Here is a 22,329-nt window from a genome sequence, read left to right on the forward strand (position 1 = left end):
GAAATAAATTAACTCAATAACTGAATTTTCAGGGTATGTCCATTTAAATGAAATCTAGGCTTCTGGCATTTACCATTGGAAGGATTTAGGGATTAAAATGAAATATATTCTTTTTTTCTCTTTGAACAGGGACAGTGATGCTGATTATTGGGCTGAATATGCTGTTTGGTCCTAAGAAAAGCCTTGACTTTCTTCTTCAAATAAAGAACAGTCCCAAAGTGCTTTTCAGAAAGAGTGAGAAATGCATGAAACTTTGTAAGTTTAGTTATGCTTTTTTTAAAGCACTTTATTATCAATATACATTTTCAAACCTATGTGAAATAAAGGGTATAAATGATTCCTCATGAACCCTGCACCCAGTTCCAACAGTTACTAACATTCTGCCAATGTTGTTAACAGCTACCTTCCCCACTGCTTTTAGTGAAATGCTTTAAAGCAAATCTCTGGTATCATGTCATTTCAACCTTAAATACTCTGTGTAAAGTTTCGTTTTACTTCTAATGTGGAAGACTTTGGTAGAATTTTCAATGTGTTTTATTTTAATAGTTGAGACTGTTTATTTCATTTTTTCTCTTTTTTGGGAGATTAAATATGTTAATGTTTGGAATATTGATGAACTAGAAGCTCAGACATGAAATTAGTTTAATATTCAATCTGATTCATTTCAAATGGATTAAATGAAAATATTTATCGAATGTATAACATTTGCAGGTAGTGTATTAAGGATACACTACGTACTGTTATGTAGGGTACAAAGACATGTAAAAATTGGTCTCCACCCTACATGACTTGATACTTTACTGAAGAGGACAAAGTATTTTAATTAAAGAGATATGAGACAATTAAGCTGAATACAATTTCCGTATATTTCTAAAATGTCACCAAGTAGTAAGGCCATTATTTAAACACCTTCATATATGTTCATTGTATTTTGAAAAGATAATATTAAAATATAGGGCAAATTTTTTAAATTTACAGTTTTTTTGTGTGTGTTCTTATGTTTTAGGTGTGTCCCTAAAACCAGGAGCTGGCAGTTTTTGTTTGTTTTTAATCCTGACAATTTTTGTTGTTATTATTATTACAACTGAGAACCAGAATTCTTTAATTCATTCATCAAATTGAGGCATTTGGAAAACTTTATTTACAAAATTATGAAGTTATTTTTAGACAGTTTTGTGTGATTAAAAAAAATAGACCTTATTTTTTAGAGCTGTTTTAGGTTTACGGTAAAATTGAGCACGAAGTACAGAGATTTCCCTCTGACCCCACAATCTCCCCCACTGTCAGCATCCCCAACTGGAGTGGTACATTTGTTACAATCGGTGAACCTACACTGACACATCACTGTCACCCAAAGCCCATAGTTTACATTAGGGCTCCCTCTTTGTGGTGTATATAGTTTGTAGGTTTCAATAAGTGAATACTGATGTATATTCCCCATTATAGTATCATGCAGAGTAGTTTCACTGCCTTAAAAATCCTCTGTGCTCTGCCTATTCATCCTTCCCTCCCCCTATCAATGGAACCACTATCTTTGTCTTTTAAAAGAACTAACAGGTTTTATTTTTTAGAGCAGTTTTAGGTTTGCAGAAAAGTTGAGCAGCAAGTATAGAGTTCCCATATACCCAGTTTCCACTGTTATTAACATCTTACATTATTTTGGTACCCTTGTTACTATTGATGAGCCTATGTTGATACATCATTATTAACTAAAGTCTATAGTTTACATTAGAGTCCACTCTTGTAGGTTCTGTGAGTTTGCACAAATGTGCAGTAACATGTATGCAGCATTATAGCGTCATACAGGATAGTTTTTCCTAGGTTTCACCTGTTCTTTCCCTCCTTCCTCCAAACCCTGGCAACTACTAAAAAGTGACTACTTTAATATCTCCACTGTCTTGCCTTTTCTGGAATGTCAATCTTGTCTTTTAACTTTAAAATGTAATTTATTTTTGTTGTGATTTCTCACATGTATTGCTATCTTACATTATTTTTGCTTTTTCTACTTTCTCTAGGTTTATTTTTTCCTTTTCTTTCTTCTGCATTGAGTTTTCTTTCTCTATTTTTCTTATTCTCCTTCTCCATACTCCTCTTTCTAGTTTGGAAATTCTACCTTCAATTTCTTTTTTTTTTAATACTTGGTGGTTTTTTTCTTAACATATTAAAGATATTATTCCCCTGTTATCTGCCTTCTGTATTTGCTGTTAGTGTATTTTTTGCTCCTTTGAAGATAATCTGTTTTTTCTCTCTGGCAGCTCTTAACATTTCTCTTTGGTATTTTGGAGTTTCACAGTGATGTGTCTGGATGTAGATTACCCCCTCCCCCGTCTTGCTTGTGAGTGTTTGGACTTTTTGAATCTGAAGAGTCATGTCTATTATCAATTCTGGAAAATTGCCAGCATTACTTCTGCAAATATTGCCTCTTTTCCATTCTTTCTCTTCTTCCTTTCTGACTCCAATTAGATATGTGTTGGAACTTCTCCATATCTCTTAACTTCTTTTATATTTCATACTTTTGTTTTTAAGTCACCGCTTGAACTAATTCTCTGTTCAGTTTCGTCTAATCTGTTATTTATCTTGTCCATTGAGTTTCTAATTGCAAATATTATATAATTTTATTTCTAGAAATCTATTTTACGTCTTTACATATTCTCCTGATCATTAATTTAATCTCATATTACTCATCCTATTGAATACTTTCTTTTATTTTTCTAAATGTATTAGGCATGCTTATTTTATATTTTCATTCTGAAAGTTCCAATATCTGAAGTTTTATGGGTTTGATTCTGCAGGGTGTTTTTCCTGCTGGTTTCTGCTCATGAAGACTTTTTCGTGTATATTATTTTTTGCACATATTTCTGATTTATTTTTACTTTAAGATCATGGTCCATGGAATATTTTAAGGAAGATTGTTTGAAACCTGAGTTTAAAGTATGAATTATGTGTGCATGTCACCCACGAGACTTAACTCCTTAGACATTTGTCCTATGCACAAAATCCTTGGATGATAGGTTTAATAATTTCATAAAAATTATTAAAAAATAATTTAGTTTCTTTTAAACAATGATTTCTTCTGTTTAGTTTTGTGGCTGCTTGTTGGTGTTGGGTTATTGGGATTAGGACTACGACATAAAAGCTATGAGAAGAAATTGGGCCAAGGGGTAAGTAAGTAAACATTTTGATAGAGAATTTTATATGGTATATGTGTATATACCTACATTTGTATACTTCACCATTATGGCTGAACTTTATGCCTGGAACTAGTGACTTCATGGCCCTGGGTCCCACTCCTTTGGTCACAGGCTCATAACATAGCGGGATTATTTTATGTAGTCAGGGTCTTGGGACATGACAAGTCCATATATTGGAGGCAGAGTGCTTGTGATTTTGTAGTATATGTTTACTTTTGTCATTCTTTGACTTAACATATCTAACCTATGAGATAAACAACTATTTTTAATGGGCTTCTTTGTACCATTTGGTAGATATTGCTGAAGACAACACCATGAAATTCTTTAAGAAAAATCTTATAGATAATTCTCAATTTGGAATTTTATAAGAAGCTTGTGTATTGATGGGTGGAAATTTTGTTGTCTCTTCCTTTTTCTCCTTGCTATCTATAGTTTTAAATGTTTTTTTTGCCCCTTTCTCTTCTAGACAAGTAGGCAAGAGCAAGAATAAGTCGTGGCAATGTTGTGCATTCTGTATGTTCTGATGTAGAGTTTGATGTGCTTCATACTACAGTTAGAATTACAGTTTTGGCTACAACAGAATTTGAGGGCCAACTTTGAATTTTAGCAATCTGTATTACTGGGCACATTTCTCATAGTACATGAAAAGCTATATTGAGGATGGAGACTATGCTTCTCTTATTTGCTTTTGTACTCTCAGCACCTCACAGAGCTTGGGACATACTCAGAACTCATTAACCATTTCTTAATAAGTCTATTTCTTTTGCCCATTGCTAGTTGTTATTATTCCAACATAATGTCAGTTAGAAGAGGACACCTAATTTTAGCCAGGGATTCTTTTTGAAAGGAGTCGTTTCAGTTGGGTTTAGTACTTGTCCTTTTGTTCATTAATTCATTCATTCACTTGATAAATGCTTATTGATTGTCTCTGTGGTGGCTGGTGCCAGGGATAGAGGTCAACAAGTTGGACATGAACTCTGCCATCATGGAGTTTACATTCTAGTAGGGGAGAAAGTTGGTATTCAGAGGAACAAATTAATACAGATTATCACTTTAGATCAGGCTTATCTGAAGCAAGTAGGATTATGGAGTAGAGAGTAATGACTGGGTCTGGGCAGTTAGAGAAGGCTGCCAGGTGGTGGTATTTGAGTTGAGACTTGGAAGTTGAGAAACAGCCAGTTGTTTTTGAGAGCTAGGGTTAAGGAGCCAGGCAGAGGGCATATGTGTAAAGGACTGAGGGAAACAGCCTCGGTGTGTGTGAGAAGTTGAGGAGCATCAGGGTGGATGATGTGGCTGAAGCTTGGTGAACAAGGGGAGGAGTGTTAAAAGATGAGGCTGGAGAGGTTGGCAAGGGGGTCACGTCATGTAGGGCCTTACAGAGCACAGTAAATAGTTCTGATTTACTTTGTTTGCCATGGAAGCTACCTGTGTTTGAAGCAGGAGCATGACAAATCATGACTTATCAATTTGGCTGTTGTGTGAAGAATGGATTGTAGGGTGAGAGAAGGGAGGTAAGGATGAGGTTTCTTCAGCTGCCCAGGAGAGACTATGGACATGTGGATGGTGTGGTGGCAGTGGAGTTGAAGAGAAATGGATAGGCTTGGAATGTAAAGTAGATAGATATAATATATTTTGAAAGTAGAGCTGATAGGATTTGCTGATGGAATAGATGTTGTTAGATGCAAACAAGAAAGGAATCAAGGATAACATCACTGTTTTTGGCCTGAGCAACTGGATGGAGGGGGATGGCATTTACTGACATGGGAAGAATGAGGGAATAGCAGATTTTGGAGTGATGAAGTCCACAGTTAATTATAGGTTATATGAAAAGGGATAGCTTGATGAATAATATATAATCATGTCTCTTGAAATCTTTTGACGGTTCCATTCTCTTTATACGAAATTCACTGAACTGAATAATCTCCCTTGTATAAAGATGAGATGCTCAGCCCACTGTGGTAGCACACTCACTTGTTTTTGTTAAACAGTGGCCCTCCCATGCCAAGAGGTTGCTACTCAGCCTTCTCCTAACCTGAACTTGTATGGTCCACTTTGAGTTGGTTTCTCAGTTGTGATGGATTTTTCTAATCCAGTCACACTTTTTCACAGGATTCCTGTTGTAGGTCAGTAAGTATTAGTCTGAGCTGGACAGTTAGGCTTGAGCAACGCATTCTCTGGCTGAGCTCACAGACCCAAAAGAGGAGCTTTCAAAGGGGTCTGTGCTCCTGAACCTTGGCTTTGCCAGTACAGTAGGGGAGTGACACCACTACTTAGAATTAGCGGACCACTTTATAAATCTGTTAAAGGACTCTTTGTATCCCTCTGTGATCTCATTCTTCTTCGGTGCAAGGGAACCCCTATTCTAATATGGTGTTTATAGTTTTCATTCATTTCTTTATGTTGTTGTATGTGGTATAGTCTTAGACAATACTGTTTTTTCCATGTCTTATCTTTATCTGAATGACATATATATTTTGCAGCTTACTTTTTCACTTAAAAATCATCTTTGTGAGATTCATGCATATGGAATTAAGTAGCTCTAACTCATTTATTAGGGCTGTGTAGTAGTCCATTAATTATTTATTCATTTTTGTGCTTTTACTCCTGAAACAACAGCGAGGTTGTTTCTCATTTTTTGCCATTATAAACAGTGCTTTTTATAAATGTTCACCATCAAACAGTCCTCCTAACTTCCAAGCTTCAGTTAGAAGTTCATAGATTTATTATGAGCATACTACCTAACAATTATCTCCTTAATTTTATGAATTAAATGTGAGCAAATGTCTAAGGAAATTCCTTTGTTGAACTATGAATTTTAGTAGAGAAGTGGAGAATACTGGGTCACTGAAACTGCCATTGTTCAGTCACTTTTAACAGTGAACATTAACACTGTTCCTTAGGCACCAACCACAGAGGTCTCTGTTGCCATCTGGCCTTTCAGGTTTGGCTATGATAATGAAGGATGGTCCAGTCTAGAGAGATCAGCTCAACTGCTCAATCAAACAGGTAAGTCTTACTGGGATTAGCTACAGGTTTTGAGAAACTACAATTGTTACTTTGAGCCAAATCATAAGTAATGGGGGAGGGTTTGCTGGGTCATAAACTAATCTCTTAAAAAGGCTTTGATGGGCAGCTGCTAGAGGATTAAGCTTCTATAACCACATCTCTTCTTGTTTGAGAGCATTAATTCAGTGGAATCTGAACAAAGTCTCATACTGGGTATCTGTAGGGGATTCTCGTCATGCCTCTGCAGTTAGAGACGCCCCTGCTGGTGGGTCCTCTCACTTGGGAACCCACTATTGGTAACCTGATAACTATCAGTTAAAGGCAGAATGGGTCAGAGTGATTCTCATCTGTGAAGCAAATTGCCTTCAAGATCCTAAACACCAATTTTTCAGTTTCTGTGCCCTGGGGGGCTCGTCTTTGTATGAAGCAAAAAGCCTGTGGCATTTGGCTCTTCAATCAACTACATGAAGAGTGGAGCAAGATATGTTAAGGGCCAAACTGTTCTGGTTATTCCAGATTCCTGGGGGGGTCTCTATGATCCTAATGCTGCTAAGAAATTTCCTTGGCCCTTAGTCCTTTAGCTCTAATTGTAGGCCTCCGAGGTACCTCTGGCCAGGGTCTGAAAAAGCCAGTAAAGTCACTTCGATGCCAATACCACGGAGGCGTTTGCCCAGGTATAAACTGCTATTGTGCACCACTCCATTTTTTCTACACGTATATTGGGTATTTGAGAAAGGCATTAAGCTTTGACATTTTGGGTAAGATGTTAACAATATTTAAAAATTTAGACAAGTTATGCTTGTATCTTTACTCACATTTCCTCAATGTTTTAATTATGTTCTAAATATGGTACAATGCCTATAAAGCTCAGATTTGAGCCACTTCACTTTAGTGACTCATTAGGAATTACCTTGTTTTTTATTTATGAGTAAAGGCAAAATGGTAAAGAATAATTTTGCTAATTGGATTTGCACTGCTGTACATGCACTTTCTTTTCTAAACAGGTGCAGATTTCTTAACAATTTTGGAGAGCGATGCTTCTAAGCCCTTTATTGGGAACAATGACTTAACCATGTGGCTAGGGGAGAAGTTGGGTTTTTATACTGACTTTGGTCCAAGCACAAGGGATCACACTTGGGGGTGAGTGCACCTTGGGAATTAATCCTGAACACAGCCCTGAAAGATGGCAGCACAGACCTGGGGTGGGAGGTTGATCTTGTCACCCCTCAGTCCCATGAATATGCCCCAGTGATGCTTCTCAGGGGATGAGGAAATGCTGACGATGGGTGTATTCCATAATTGGGCGGTTTCCCTGTAGCTGGCTAGTTTCAGTTCTTCTCCATAACAAAGTGAGGTTCATTCAGTGAGGTTACAGCTCTAAGCATGTCTGAGCTGGATGCCATCCTCCCAGAGCTCGCATTCTAGGGGGGAGACAGAAACCAAACATGTCCACACAGAAGTAAGTAAGGTCATTTATCTTACGAGAGACTGGTAAGTGCCTTGAGGGTAGGGTGGCCAGGAAGGGCTCTCTGAAGACCTCAGGATGAGAAGGGCCCGGAGCCAGCTGGGGGAAGAGCTGGGGGAACTGCCAGCAGAAAGGCCCGAGGCAGGCTGAAACTTGGTGTGTAACTGAGCCTCGGGCCTGAGGGGCCCCTGGTGAGAAGGGAGGCCCAGGGTGGGCACCGGGTCTTGCAGGGCCCTATAACCCATGCCGAGGACTAATTTAATTCAGTTTTGATGGGAAACCATTGGACAATTGTAAACACTGGAGCAATCTGATCTGAGTTACACTTCTAAAAGTTCCCCTGGCTGTTCCTTGAAGAACACACTGTCAGGAGCAAGAGTCAGAACAAGGTGCCAGGTGCAGCACCTGCCAGGTGGCAGTGGGAACTGCAGACATGGAGAGAAGGGGGCAGATTCAGGAACTGTTTTGGAACAGAGCTGACAGGATGTACTGGTGTCTAGATGTCAGGGGCCATGGAGTGACAAGTGACAAGAGAAATATCTAGGATTTTTTTTTTTTTTTTTGCCTGACCTGATAGGAGATGATGCCATTTAATAGGACAGGAAAGACCAGGCAAGCTGCAGGCTCATGCTAAGTTTGAGGTGGCCCTGGACAGTCAGGCGAAGTCCAGAGGTGGTTGTGGCACCTGGAGGGCTGAGTGGGACAGGACAAGCTGGACATGTAAATTCAGGGATCATCACTGTACAGTGGTCCTGTCGGAAGGACTCCATGAGGGCGTCGGAGAGAGAATGCATGCAGCCAGGGGAGAGAAGCCAGCTGAGGTCTGAGCTTGCTCATCCTTTTCATATAGAACTTTTTTGACTTAGAATGAGGTGGAAAATGTTCTCATATCCTCATTGGACAGTTTGTAATTTCTAATTTTGTAAAATTTTTATTTTGTATCCTTGCTGACAGGACTGTACATTCCCAAATGTGTTAATATTAATATGCACACATGTTGCCAGAAGAGCAAAGCAAGTAAAGTGGATTTTGTGTATTATTAATTCTGGCTTTTGTGTGTTTCCATAGCACTTACTAAAACAAGAGTTGATTAAGTTGAGCAAGTGGCATAGCAAGATATCCTAAAGAGCAGAGACACATGAAGCATTAAGGGGACTGCCACATACGTCTCCGCCACTATTGCTCTGAACGCCCCTCATGGGATGTGTGGAGTGTGATACTCCCTGTTTAATGCATTTGCCTCGTCCTGTCTGCATGAAATGGTAGCACCAACAATAAATGGTACACTAGTTTCTTTTCATCCCAATACAGGATTATGGTTTTGTCAAGATACCCAATTGTGAAATCAGAGCATCACCTTCTTCCGTCACCAGAGGGCGAGATTGCACCGGCCATAACACTGACTGTTAGCATCTCGGACAAGCTGCTGGATTTTGTTGTGACACACTTTGGGAATCATGAGTGGGTTTCTTTACTCTTTGTAATAGTATACAAATGCCAAGAAATATTATTAACGTGTTACTTTGATTTCCACACATTTACCTATTTTTCTTCTTTTTTTTACTCAGAGTATTTTTTCTTGTGTTGCTGGTTTAGAAATTTTAAAAATAGAAACATTTGAGATGCAGGCAGTCCTTCATGATGGTACAGGGCAGCAGCCACGTTAGTCAGCAGTCACTGAGCAGGTACTGAAATTAAGGGCATTATATCTTTGCTCTGTATAAAGTCAGTACTAATAGAGCCTCACTTTACAGACTGATAGAGGTTATATGGCTTGTCCAACCAGTCTCACACAGCTAGCATGGACCTGCTAATATATCCCCCAACAATACATGACACTGACTCCCCAGAGTAGGATAGCTACCCAGCAGGGGCAGAGTCTGCCTGCGGTGGAGAGGGTATGGCAGAAAGCACCTGCTTGCAAACTGGCAGGTTCTGAGAAGACAGGGAAGGGTTTGAGACAAGCATGCCCAGTTCATCTTCTAAATTTAATTAATTAGAAAAGTCCTCCCCAAAAGTAAAGTGCACGTGAGAGAGAGGCCCGAGATAGTTTCCTAAGAAAGTACTGCTACAAGGAGACATGAGAAACGGGATGAGTTTACCCCCAAAGAACTGCATTCACAACCAGTGACTCAGTACTGAATAAATTATGAATAATGACAAAAATAGACTGTAAAAGCAAAGATAAAGGTGTATAATTTGTACCCTACCATATGAAACATTCTTAAAATTTTTTTTTTAATTTTGGTATCATTAATATACAATTACATGAGCAACATTGTGGTTAACTAGATTACCCCCATTATCAAGTCCTGACCACATACATACCCCATTATAGTCACTGTCCATCAGCATAGTAAGATGCTATAGAATCACTGCTTGTCTTCTCTGTGCTATACTGCCTTCCCCATGCCCCATTCCCTACATTATGTGTACTTTTCATAATGCCCCTTATTCCCCTTATCCCCACCTTCCCACCCATCCTCCCCAGTCCCTTTCCCTTTGTTAACTGTTAGTACATTCTTGGGTTCTGTGAGTCTGCTGCTGTTATGTTCCTTCAGTTTTTGCTTTGTTCTTATACTCCACAGATGAGTGAAATCATTTGGTACTTGTCTTTCTCTGCCTGGCTTATTTCACTGAGCATAATACCCTCTAGCTCCATCCATATTGTTGCAAATGGTAGGATATGTTTTCTTCTTGTGGCTGAATAATATTCCATTGTGTATATGTACCACATCTTCTTTATCCATTCATCTACTGATGGACACTTAGGTTGCTTCCATTTCTTGGCGATTGTAAACAGTGCTGTGATAAATATAGGGGAACATCTGTCTTTTTCAAACTGGGTTGCTGTACTCTTAGGGTAAATTCCTAGGAATGGAATTCCTGGGTCAAATGGTATTTCTATTTTGAGCTTTTTGAGGAACCTCCATACTGCTTTCCACAATGGTTGAACTAATTTACATTCCCACCAGCAGTGTAGGAGGGTTCCCCTTTCTCCACAACCTCACCAACATTTGCTGTTGTTTGTCTTTTGGATGGTGGCGATCCTTACTGGTGTGAGGTGATCTCTCATTGTGGTTTTAATTTGCATTTCTCTGATGACTACTGATGTGGAGCATCTTTTCATGTGCCTGTTGGCCATCTGAATTTCTTCTTTGGAGAACTGTTGGCTCAGCTCCTCTGCCCATTTTTTAATTGGATTATTTGCTTTTTGTTTGTCGAGGTGCATGAGCTCTTTATATATTTTGGATGTCAACCCTTTATTGGATCTGTCATTTATGAATATATTCTCCCATACTGTAGGATGTCTTTTTGTTCTATTGATGGCATCCTTTGCTCTACAGAGGCTTTCAGCTTGATATAGTCCCACTTGTTCATTTTTGCTTTTGTTTCCCTTGCCCTGGGAGATATATTCATGAAGAAGTTGCTCATGTTTATGTCCAAGAGATTTTTGCCTATGTTTTTTTCTAAGACTTTTATTGTTTCATTACTTCATTCGGGTCTTTGATCCATTTCAAATTTACTTTGTATAGGGGTTTAGACAATGATCCAGTTTAATTCTCTTACATGCACCTCTCCAGTTTTGCCAACACCAGCTGTTGAAGAGGCTGTAATTTCACCACTCTGTATCCATGGATCCTTTATTGTATATTAATTGACCATATATGCTTGGGTTAATATCTGGACTCTGTATTCTGTTCCACTGGTCTATGGGTCTCTTCTTGTGCCAGTACTAAATTGTCTTGATTACTGTGGCTTTGTAGTAGAGCTTGAAGTTGGGAAGCGAGACCCCTCTGCTTTATTCTTCCTTCTCAGAATTGCTTTGGCTATTCGGGCTCTTTTGTGGTTCCATATGAATTTTAGAGCTGTTTGTTCCAGTTTGTTGAAGAATGCTGTTGGTATTTTGATAGGGATTGCATTGAATCTGTAGATTGCTTTAGGCAGGATGGCCATTTTGACAATATTAACTCTTCCTATCCATGAGCATGGGATGTGTTTCCATTTATTGGTAACTTCTTTAATTTCTCTCATGAGTGTCTTGTAGTTTTCAGAGTATAGGTCTTTCACTTCCTTGGTTAGGTTTCTTCCTAGGTATTTTATTCTTTTTGGTGCAACTCTGATGGAATTGTTTTCCTGATTTCTCTTCCTGCTAGTTCATCTTAGCATATAGGAATGCAACAGATTTCTGTGTATTAATTTTGTGTCCTGCAACTTTGCTGAATTCAGATATTAGATCTAGTAGTTTTGGAGTGGATTCTTTAGGGTTTTCTATGTATAATATCATGTCATCTGCAAACAGTGACAGTTTGACTTCTTCCTTGCCAATCTGTATGCCTTTTATTTCTTTGTTTTGTCTGATTGCTTTGGCTAGGACCTCCAGTACTATGTAAATAAAAGTGGGGCATCCTTGTCTTGTTCCTGATCTTAGAGGAAAAGCTTTCAGCTTCTTGTTGTTAAGTATAATGTTGACTGTGGTTTTGTCATATATTGCCTTTATTATGTTGAGGTACTTGCCCTCTATGCCCATTTTGTTGAGAGTTTTTATCATGAATGGATGTTGAATTTTGTTGCATGTTTTTACAGCATCTGGAGATCTTCATGTCATCTTTGTCCTTCTTTTTGTTGATGTGGTGGATGATGTTGAAGGATTTTCGAATATTGTACCATCCTTGCATTCCTGGGATGAATCCCACTTGATCATGGTGTATGATCCTCTTGATGTATTTTTGAATTTGTTTTGATAATATTTTGTTGAGTGTTTTTGCATCTATGTTCATCAGGGATATTGGTCTGTAGTTTTCTTTTTTTTGTGGTGTCTTTGCCTGGTTTTGGTATTAGAGTGATGCTAGCTTCATAGAATTAGTTTGGAACTATTCCCTCCTATTCTACTTTTTGGAAAACTTTAAGGAGAATGGGTATTATTTCTTCTCTAAATGTCTGATAAAATTCAGCGGTGAATGCATCTGGTCCAGGGGTTTTGTTTTTGGGTAGTTTTTTTGATGACCGATTCAATTTCGTTGCTGGTAATTCAACTGTTTAGATATTCTGTTTTTTCCTTAAACAATTGAATGCTGAATGTAAAGTTTAGTCTACAAAATACGGTCTACATGTCCTGTCTACACTCATGACATAAGAGGTCATGGAGCTTTAAAGCGACATACAGATAATTAGAAAAACAACTTTGTTGTACTGTAAGTTTCACCTAAACACAATTAATGTGTCTGCTACTCTTATTTTCCTATTACCTTGCTTTTTCTCACAGTATTTTGTGGATCTGTGAAAATATACGTGACTATTTTCTAAGTAATGAAAGCAAGCCATCCAAATGTAATCAGTGTGAAGCACCCACTAATTGTACTCTTGGTGTGTCCCTAGAAATTAGAAGGGCCTGTAGAGATGGGTGATGTGGATGGTCCGTATCTCTTTGAAAATCTGTTTGAAGAGATGCCTTCTGTTTCTCCCAGGAATATTCATGTAGCAAGTATAGGCATTCAAAAAATCATTCTGCTGACCTTAAACTGCAGTTGAATTAGGTTTATCTTTTTAAAATAGGCACTTTGTGTTTAAAGGTTCATGATGCCTACCGAAGAAACACTTGAATATACATTTTTCCTTTGCTTTTTTCCCCTGCCCCCTTCAACTCCCTTGAATCTCCTCTGAGATATAAATAGACTTAAAGGGTGGAGAAGACTAAGGACAGCCCTGGGAATGTGTTTGGAAAAGAGGGAAGGATTACTTTTTCTGCCTTTTTGTTGGCCACATATTCAAAGTGAACACCATACTTTTCACTTGCTATTTTACTTACTCACTTGATTTAACAATAAGCACAATGGCAGCAGCAGTAATAATAATTGCTAATACTTATTGAGGATATGTAACTCCAGGAAGGGAAGCAGTGCAGTTTACTGGTTAAGAGCATGGAATTCCAGAACCTGGGGTCAGACAGTCTGGTCTGAGTCCTCATTCAAGGTGTATCCTTCACCAAGTTATTGATTATCCTGAGCCTCTGTTTTCTCATCTGTAAATAATAGGCAATAATCCTATGTCGTAGGGTTCTTGGGAGAATTAAATGAGATGTATTATCTCATGTAACATATGTGACTACAGTAAGTGCTTAATTAATAACTGGCCATTAGTATTAAACCAGATCAGACAACTCTAAATATAAGGTATGTGGTCAGCTTAAAAATTAATTCACTCTCGTGTGCCGCAGCCCGCGCCGCCCTCCACTGCCTCGCTCCAGCGCCCCGCGTCGCAGCCGCCGGGCTCGCTGGCTGGCGCGGTGTGGGCGCTGGGCTCCTGCAGCAGGAGAGGACCATCAGGGCCGCCGCCCCCACTTCGGCTGGGGCCCGGGTGCCGGCCCCGCCCTGGGCCCCGACCCCAACCATCTGCCCGGCCAGACGATGCAGTGTCACTACGAGGCGCTGGGGGTGCGGCGCGACGCCAGCGAGGAGGAGCTCAAGAATGCCTATCGGAAGCTGGTGCTGAAATGGCACCCGGACAAAAATCTGGATAATGCCGCTGAAGCAGCTGAACAATTTAAGTTAATCCAAGCAGCATATGATGTGTTGAGTGACCCTCAGGAAAGAGCATGGTATGATAATCATAGAGAAGCTCTACTTAAAGGTGAGCTTGATGGGGAATATAGAGATGACAGCTTAGATTTGCTTCGCTACTTCACTGTTACCTGTTACTCTGGTCATGGAGATGATGAAAAGGGCTTTTATACTGTGTATCGTAATGTTTTTGAAATGATTGCAAGGGAAGAATTAGAATCTGTGTTAGAAGCAGATATTGAGGATTTCCCGACTTTTGGAGACTCCCAGAGTGACTATGATACGGTAGTCCATCCTTTCTACGCTTACTGGCAGAGTTTCTGCACTCAGAAGAACTTTGCTTGGAAGGAAGAATATACCCGACAAGCTTCAAACCGCTGGGAGAAACGAGCCATGGAAAAAGAAAACAAAAAGATTCGAGACAAAGCCAGGAAAGAGAAGAATGAGCTTGTCCGTCAGTTAGTAGTGTTCATTCAGAAAAGAGATAAAAGAGTGCAGGCCCATCGAAAGCTTGTGGAGGAGCAGAACGCAGAGAAGGCGAGAAAAGCCAAGGAGATGAGGCGTCAGCAGAAGCTGAAGCAGGGCAAACTGGCAGAACAGTACAAGAACAGAGCTGGATGACAGTGGCCAATTCGGAGAAAGAGCTCCGGGAGATGGAGGCACAGTATGAAAAGGAGTTTGGAGATGGATCAGATGAAGACGAAATGGAGGAACACGAACTCAAAGATGGACAGGATGGTAAAGACAGTGATGAGATGGAGGACGCTGAGCGTTATGATGGCCTTTACTGCCCAGCATGTGACAAATCTTTCAAGACAGAAAAGGCCATGAGGAATCATGAAAAATCAAAGAAGCATCAGTAAATGGTTACCTTATTAAAACAGCAGTTAGAGGAAGAGGAAGAAAATTTTTCAGGAACTCAAACTGATGAAAATCCACTGAATGCTAATTCTGAGGAAGAAGTAGAAGATGCTCCAAAACAAAAGCTTTCCAAAAAAACAGAAGAAAAAGAAACAAGCCAGCACAGAATTATGATGGTAATTTCCATGAAAATGGAACTGGAGAAGGAGTAAAGGTTGAATCAGAAGATACCAATTTAAATCAAGACAGTGCCAAAGAATTAGAAGATAGTCCCCAGGAAAATGTCAGTGTCACAGAGTTTGTTGAACTTTGTGGTGACCCAAAAAATGAAGCGAAAAGTGTTCCTAAACCCAAAGGAAAGAAAGCCAAAGATAATGAAAAAATCTGTCAGAGTACCTGCTGAACCACAGACAGTGAGTGATGTTCTTATTAGCTGTACAACCTGCCATAGTGATTTCCATCCCGGAATAAACATTTTGACCATCTAAAGGCCACACGTCATGCGAGAGCTTCATCATCTTCTTTAAACAGTGTAGCAAATAGTCGAAGCAAGAAAGAGAAACGTAAAAACAGATAGAAATTCTGCCAACACATTTTCTTTCTGATTGTCTCTAGATTTTGAAACCAAAAACTGAACTGAAGTCATCTAGAGTTAAAATTTCAGTGATCTGCAATTTGTTGCATTGTGGAAGATTATTTTTTTATCTTTTAAAAACTTTTTTTTGTTTAATATATATATTTTAAACATTTCATTAGTGATTGAATTCTACTTTTGCCATACAAATTGACTTGAATATCTCAAAGCAGGTAAATATTGTAAAGTAGGCTTTCTTGATTTCTGTTGGCTCATGTGGACACAAATATACAGGGAGAATTAAATTATTTTAACACTTAAAAAAAAAATTAATTCACTCATCAAACATAAATCAAGCAGCTTCCACATCCCAGCACAGTGCTAGGTGCAGTCTTCCCCCTCAGAGCCATAGCTCAGTGTCCCTCTTCACAAGCCCAGCCCAGGAACACTGTAGCCTCCCAACAAATGACATGAAGAAGTTCATGCTTCAAAGACTTTGTGAAGCCGTCATTAAATATTTTCTGTTGCCTTTGTGTGCTACAATACTAGATAAAAATTCTCACTGTGAACAAATGTTTAGAGATTTCATTTTCTAGTGATTATGGCATACAAACATGAATCATATTAGGAATGAATTACAGAATGCTTATGCATGTTATTAACTGATTCAGTAAAATGTTTAAAAATTACTGGCTACACAAATCTCTCTTTACAAGCAATGAATGGGAAACAGTTTTCCTTAGAAGTCATTTAGGTACACACTGTAACTTAAAATTAGTGTCATGTTAAGTAATTAACTGAACTACCAGTTAATCACCATTTTTTTGTAACATGCATAAATGGACAAAGAAACTACACAGAACCTGTAGTCTGTAGTTACAGTTTTGTTCCTGTTGTAAGGTACTTCAGTGAGTTACAAATTCTTTTGTCTCTGAAAATTGGATAAAAATTATTTTTCCAGCCCACATTATAGGGTTATTGCGCTGATAAAATATTAACGGAAAAGGAAACATAAAACATGTTCTTTCTCTTTCTTCCCCTTCCTCACTCCCCTTTCTTTATACTTATATATAAACTTTTAATTTTTATTATAATCACTGGATGAAATGTATCTCTTAAGAAAATGTAAAACCAAATTCATAGGTTATTTTCAATAATATATTGCTAAACTATATTTGAATGGAAACACTGTCTGTGATGCAGTGGCTTGGGGATTCTCTAGAGCAGACCTGAATCCCAGTTGTGTGTATCAGAAGGGACAGAATTCCTTACAGACTTAGTGAAAGGACTACATACCAAGGTGTTGGAATAGTCAGAGGAACAGATAAGAGATGCTGAGGCTCTCAGACTCTAGTAACAGTGGGGAATCGTGGGCAGGCAGAGGAAACAGTGTTCCCAGAGCCACTGAGGAAGAGGGACCACCAGGCACGAGGAATGCAGCTACTGGGAAAGAAATATGCCGGCTTTTCTCTCCTCCCACCTTTTCATCTGCTGTTATCTCCATTTGGCAAAATCCACTGGAAATCAGCAGACAAGGGAGTCTAGGAGAGGAAACCTGCAGGGGTCAACCTCCCTGGGCACAGAGAAGGGCTGAGATTTGAGCTGGGTGGGGAGATGAAAAAGAACCATAGGCTTGATATTTAGCCTCATTTAAAAATAGAGCTGATGCCTGTCTGTCAGTTACCATGAGCATTCAGTTTCAAAGATACTAAACAAATGGTCATTTTCACTCTTATTTTTTGAGACATCTTTTAATAGTACTCATAGCTGTCCACACATTCTTATCTAAGCTTGGCCCTGTCTTCAGATCCTACCTCTTCAATTTTATCCAATTTTCTCAGTCCTCCATGTTCCCCCTCTATCTTCCTTTGTCATTGTTTTTTACTTAACAATCACTTATTAGTTATCTTTGTATATAAATGCCTGTACTGGTCTACTGCCTATTTTCTCTTGGATCCATTCCTGGCTTGTCTTCCTCTTGGCTACACACTGCAGGGAACCACAGTTCCCAGATTCCATTGCCTTCTGGCTTCTGGGTAGGATTAACCAATAGGAGGCACTAGTGCAAGGCTGGAGGGTAAGAGGAGGGGAGAAAGTAGGGTACTTCTCATTTTCTCTCTCTCTCTGCTTTCTCGTCTCTGGCAGCAGCTGACTCTCTTCAGTGGCTCCAACTCTTCCTTGCATGGTCCCAGTCTTAGCCAGCCTCCTCCGTAATGCCATCTCCCACCAGTCAGGGCTGGCTTGTGGACTCTGGGAATATCATTTCCTCCTGGAATCCTTCTAACCGTAGAGATGGTACTGGTTTCTCATTTTTGTAAACTCTGGTTGCCTCACTGACTCCTGTTTGACTTCCTATCACCCAGGTAATCAGTTCCCTATATTAAATTCACTTTGATTGAAATACCTGGAGTGTCAGTTTTCCTGGCTGGGTTGTGTCAAATGATGTCCTTATTTTTCCCAAAACAGACTGACTGTAAACTCCCTAAAAGCTTGATGTACCTGCCTAATTATCTCAGTCATACATGTATAGTGCTTAGCATAACAAAGGATCATGTTTAGCCAGGGTAGTCGGGGATGGGATCTTTCAGAAAGCATTCAGTTGAAGGAGCTGAGTAGGTTACAGAAGACTGCTATGTTCTGTGAATGTCAGAATTCTTCCTCTTACCAGCACTCCTGGATTTTTTTTTAACTTACTTTTTAGCTATAATATGGATGACTGGGTCTCAGATTATTGATATAATTTCTTCTGATAAAAAGTTGAGCAAATGCTGATTTTGAATAGGTATGTGACTCCAAGTGATTTGTGGGGAAAGATTATATTGTTCTTAGCCAAAAGTTAGTTTGTCAGTCTACTCAGTTGATCTGTCTTGTTTGTTTGCATAACATTAAGTCATTTATCCAAGTAGGAATGATTCTGGGCTTGTGGTATGTGTGCCGATATTCTTTGGGAACTGAGGTACCCAGTACTTTTTAAAAATTGTTGCATATACAATAAAAAAGTACATTTTTGCATTTTTTTAGAGATGACCTCGACAGGAAACTTCAGGCTATTGCTGTTTCAAAACTACTGAAAAGTAGTTCTAATCAAGTGATATTCCTGGGATATATCACTTCGGCACCTGGTTCCAGAGATTATGTACAGCTCATTGAACATGGCGATGTGAAGGTAACACAAATAATAGGATTTCTGATTTCTTAAAATATTTCTTCATTAAAAAAAACAACGACGCAACCCTACAGCAGAATATGTATTCTGATTATCTCCTGCTGCATAGAATACCATCACAACACATGCTGGCATTCAAGCACAGCTGTCATCTGTTTTTTCATGAATCTGCAGTTTGGACAGGGCTTTGTGGGGATAGCTCATCTCTGCTCTGTGCGGCTAGGTGGCTCAACGAAGGACTGCAAGATCCTTGGCAGGTGACTGACAGGTAGCAGGTTGGTGCTGGCTGTTGACCAGGAACTCAGCTGGGGCTTTGGGCTCAGGAGTCCTGATTCCTCCCCATGGGTGACTTAGGCTTTCTACCAGCATGATGGTTGGGTTCTGTGAGTGTCCCAAGAGAACCAGGAAGAAGTCATACCATCTTGTATGACCTAGCTTTGTAAATAGTATAGTGTGATTTCTGCTGTTGTCACAAGCTTGCTCACATTCAAGTAGAAGAAAAATAAACCTCATTTCTCAGTGGGAGGAGTGTCAAAGTCACATTATAAGAATACCAAATGGGAAGTGGGTTATTGCATCCATGTTTAGAAATTATGATCTGCCAAATTATGCAAGTTAATTATGATGTTGAGAGTAAAAGCTAAAATGAAATTTCATAGAGGCTGGCATCAGCCAGACAGGGCCTCACTAAATGACACGGAATTAGTTTTTACCTGTTGAGGTCCAAAACACTTGAATTTTAAGTGGGTCCAAACAGAATCATGGTCTGAGGCCCTGGCACACAAATCAAACCCTTGAGACACAGCTACACTAGAGGGCTAACTGCATTCATTTGTAGTGAAAAACATAACCATTAGAATTTTAAGTAGATGTTGGTCCTTCATATTTTGTTTTCAATTTCACGTCTTAAAATACTGTCTGCAGAGAAAAGCTTACTCATCTTGTCAAGTGCTTGGAGAGACAGGTGAGGGAGAGCGTGCCACGATGAGGGTTTTCTGCACGTGACAGAAAACAAAATGGCAGTGGCTTAAATAAGAAAAGTGTATTTCTTTGTGATAAAGTCTGGGCAGGTGACTTAGCACTGGCACAGCACGCCGTGGTGTCAGGAATGTGCTCCTTCCATCTTGTGACTCCACTTTACAAGCTTCCATTCCCAAGTCTGCCTCATGGTCCAGGATGCAGCGTCCGTGTTCCAGTTGGCAAGTTAGAGGAAGGGATAGAGAAGGAGCCAAGAGGGGACACATGTTATCTCTAAAGGCAAATTTCAGGAAACTGACTTCCAACCCTTGTACTTAACATTTGATTGACTGGCATTTAGTCGCATGACCATACATTGATATGTAGGAAATTGGGAGGTATAGTGTCTGATCGTAACATATTCCCAGCCAAAAATACTACAGCTTTGGAAGAGGGCAAGGCAGATACTGGGGAAATGAGTTCATCTCTGCCATAGTGGATAAGGCAGAATGTGGAGTCAAAATGGACTCCTGATTTTGGCTTCTCTCACAGGGTTTATGATGGTGACCTTTATTATTACAGAGAATGCATAAGGAAGAAGAGTTTTTCAAAGAATGATGAGTTTAGCTTTAGGCTGAGTTGAGGCATCTGTAGGATATTAATGGAGATGTCCAGTAGGCAGCTATATGTAACGGCTCTGGATCTGAGAAGGGCAATCAGGACTAGAAATGTATAGTAAGGAGTTGCTCCCATCTAGGTGATGACTGTACCATGGAAGTGGGTGATCCGGTTCTTGGAGTTAGACAAGTACAAAAGGAAGACCAAGAAAATACTTGAAGCTGCATTTAATGTGGCCATACTGGGGTTGACAGTGAGGAAGAGAAAGGAGGTCATCTCAGGAAAGAACTTAAGGAGAAGTCAGAAGAGGAGAAGGAAAGCCTGCAGAGTGTGGAATCACAGAGGCTGCATAACAAACTACTTCAAACCTTAATGGCTTAAAACAATGGTTTAAGATTCTAATGCTTCTGTGGGTTTACTGGGTGGTGTTCTGTTCTCGCCTGGGTTCACTCGGCTAGTCAGCTGGTGGCTGGGGCTGGGGGTCTAAAATGTTCTGTTCATGTCCAAGGCCTTGGTACTGGTTGTTGGCTGGGTCTCTCTCTCTCTGCAAATGTTCTCTCATCATTCACTAGCCTAGCTGGGGCCACATTTACCAGCTGTGTGACCTGGGGTCAGTAATTCTTGGCCTCAGTGTCTGCATCAGTAAAGTGGTGACAGTAATATTGGTTGTATCATACAGGTGTTATGAGGATGAAATATAAGATAATGTCTACAAAGCCCTCAGCCTTGTATGTAGGAGACACTCGATATATGTATTATGTATATTATAACATGTATTAACATAATATATGTGTCATGTGCATCTGGCTGTATGTATAAAATCAAATAAGATAAATGTGAGTACATGTTCTATAAAGGACAAAAGAATATTGGATAAGGTGATATTTGGCAAGTCTAAGGAAAAATTGCATTCTAATAAGAGGGAATTTTGTGTGTATGTGAAGAGGAATTTCGTTTGATTTTTATTTAATCCTCCATTGATTTCCACTATCGCAGTCAGAAACTATATCAAGATTGGCAGTGTATTCTTATATAGCTTTTTCTATTAGGAAGTTTACTAATGCAGAGAAGAGTTTTAATGATAAATGCTGGGATTAAAGTATTTTTTTTTCTTTAAGAAGTGAGTATTTAAATTCTGCAGTCTTAAAATTTGACAGCATCTTGTTAAAGCCTAATAAAATAAAATGATAATTCAACATGTTCATAATTTATTATTCCAATATATATATAGCTGAATGGCTAAATTTTATTTTTTTCCCAAGGCAAACCAGAACAGTACTCTCTTATATTTTTCATTATTAGCATTTTTTAATTTAATTTTTAAAATCTGTTGTAAGTTTTCCATGTGTACAAAAGACACATATATGTGTGATATATAATAATAAAGATTAATTAATAAGCATCCATGTGTCCACCACTAAGCTTATGAAAAAAAGTTAAGAAATAGTTAATAAGTTGTAGTGCATTCTTTTAGTGATTTGAAAATATGTTTTAAATTAAACTTTAATAGTAAACTGAGAAATGGTCAAAAGTCAGGTATATTTTTTATTTATAAGATTTTTAAAAAGAAGAAAATGGAAATTTCTTCTGTATAAAACCTCATTTAGGGTTTTCCCAACACATTATAGAAAAGGAATATGTTTATGTTCTGCTTCTCTGATGAAAAATATCCCTGGTCTCAAGCTTTCAACATCAAAAAGATTCATGATTACTCCCAAAATGTGTTTATTCCCAATGATTCAATTTATCACACTCAGATTGAGTGCCTGCCGAATGCCAGGCTTCTTGCTACGTACCAGGGAGCCAAAGTGATTTAGAGCCCCTCTGTTCAGGAAGGAGAGGGTGGGACATGTAAACAAGTAACTGTGCGGAATGGTGTAGCTGCTGTGCGTAAGGTGCTGCGCACGGTGACCGACGAGGATGAGGTCGAT

At 39.1% G+C, this 22,329-nt stretch overlaps 1 protein-coding gene and 1 pseudogene across 2 annotated transcripts in view; both read left to right on the forward strand.

The window, feature by feature from the left end:
* CWH43 (cell wall biogenesis 43 C-terminal homolog) overlaps positions 1 to 22,329 on the forward strand; it is a 58,964-nt gene that overhangs the window by 28,297 nt on the left and 8,338 nt on the right. For both annotated transcript variants that reach the window (XM_036892558.2, XM_057502222.1), the window contains 6 exons: positions 130 to 255; positions 3,082 to 3,161; positions 6,092 to 6,197; positions 7,202 to 7,337; positions 8,974 to 9,123; positions 18,679 to 18,823. In XM_036892558.2, coding sequence (XP_036748453.2) covers positions 130 to 255; positions 3,082 to 3,161; positions 6,092 to 6,197; positions 7,202 to 7,337; positions 8,974 to 9,123; positions 18,679 to 18,823 — 743 coding nt within the window. The remainder of the gene's footprint in view (positions 1 to 129; positions 256 to 3,081; positions 3,162 to 6,091; positions 6,198 to 7,201; positions 7,338 to 8,973; positions 9,124 to 18,678; positions 18,824 to 22,329) is intronic.
* LOC118916045 (dnaJ homolog subfamily C member 21-like) lies at positions 13,901 to 15,986 on the forward strand (annotated as a pseudogene).

Source organism: Manis pentadactyla, chromosome 5 (assembly GCF_030020395.1).
Source record: "Manis pentadactyla isolate mManPen7 chromosome 5, mManPen7.hap1, whole genome shotgun sequence".
NCBI lineage: Eukaryota > Metazoa > Chordata > Mammalia > Pholidota > Manidae > Manis > Manis pentadactyla.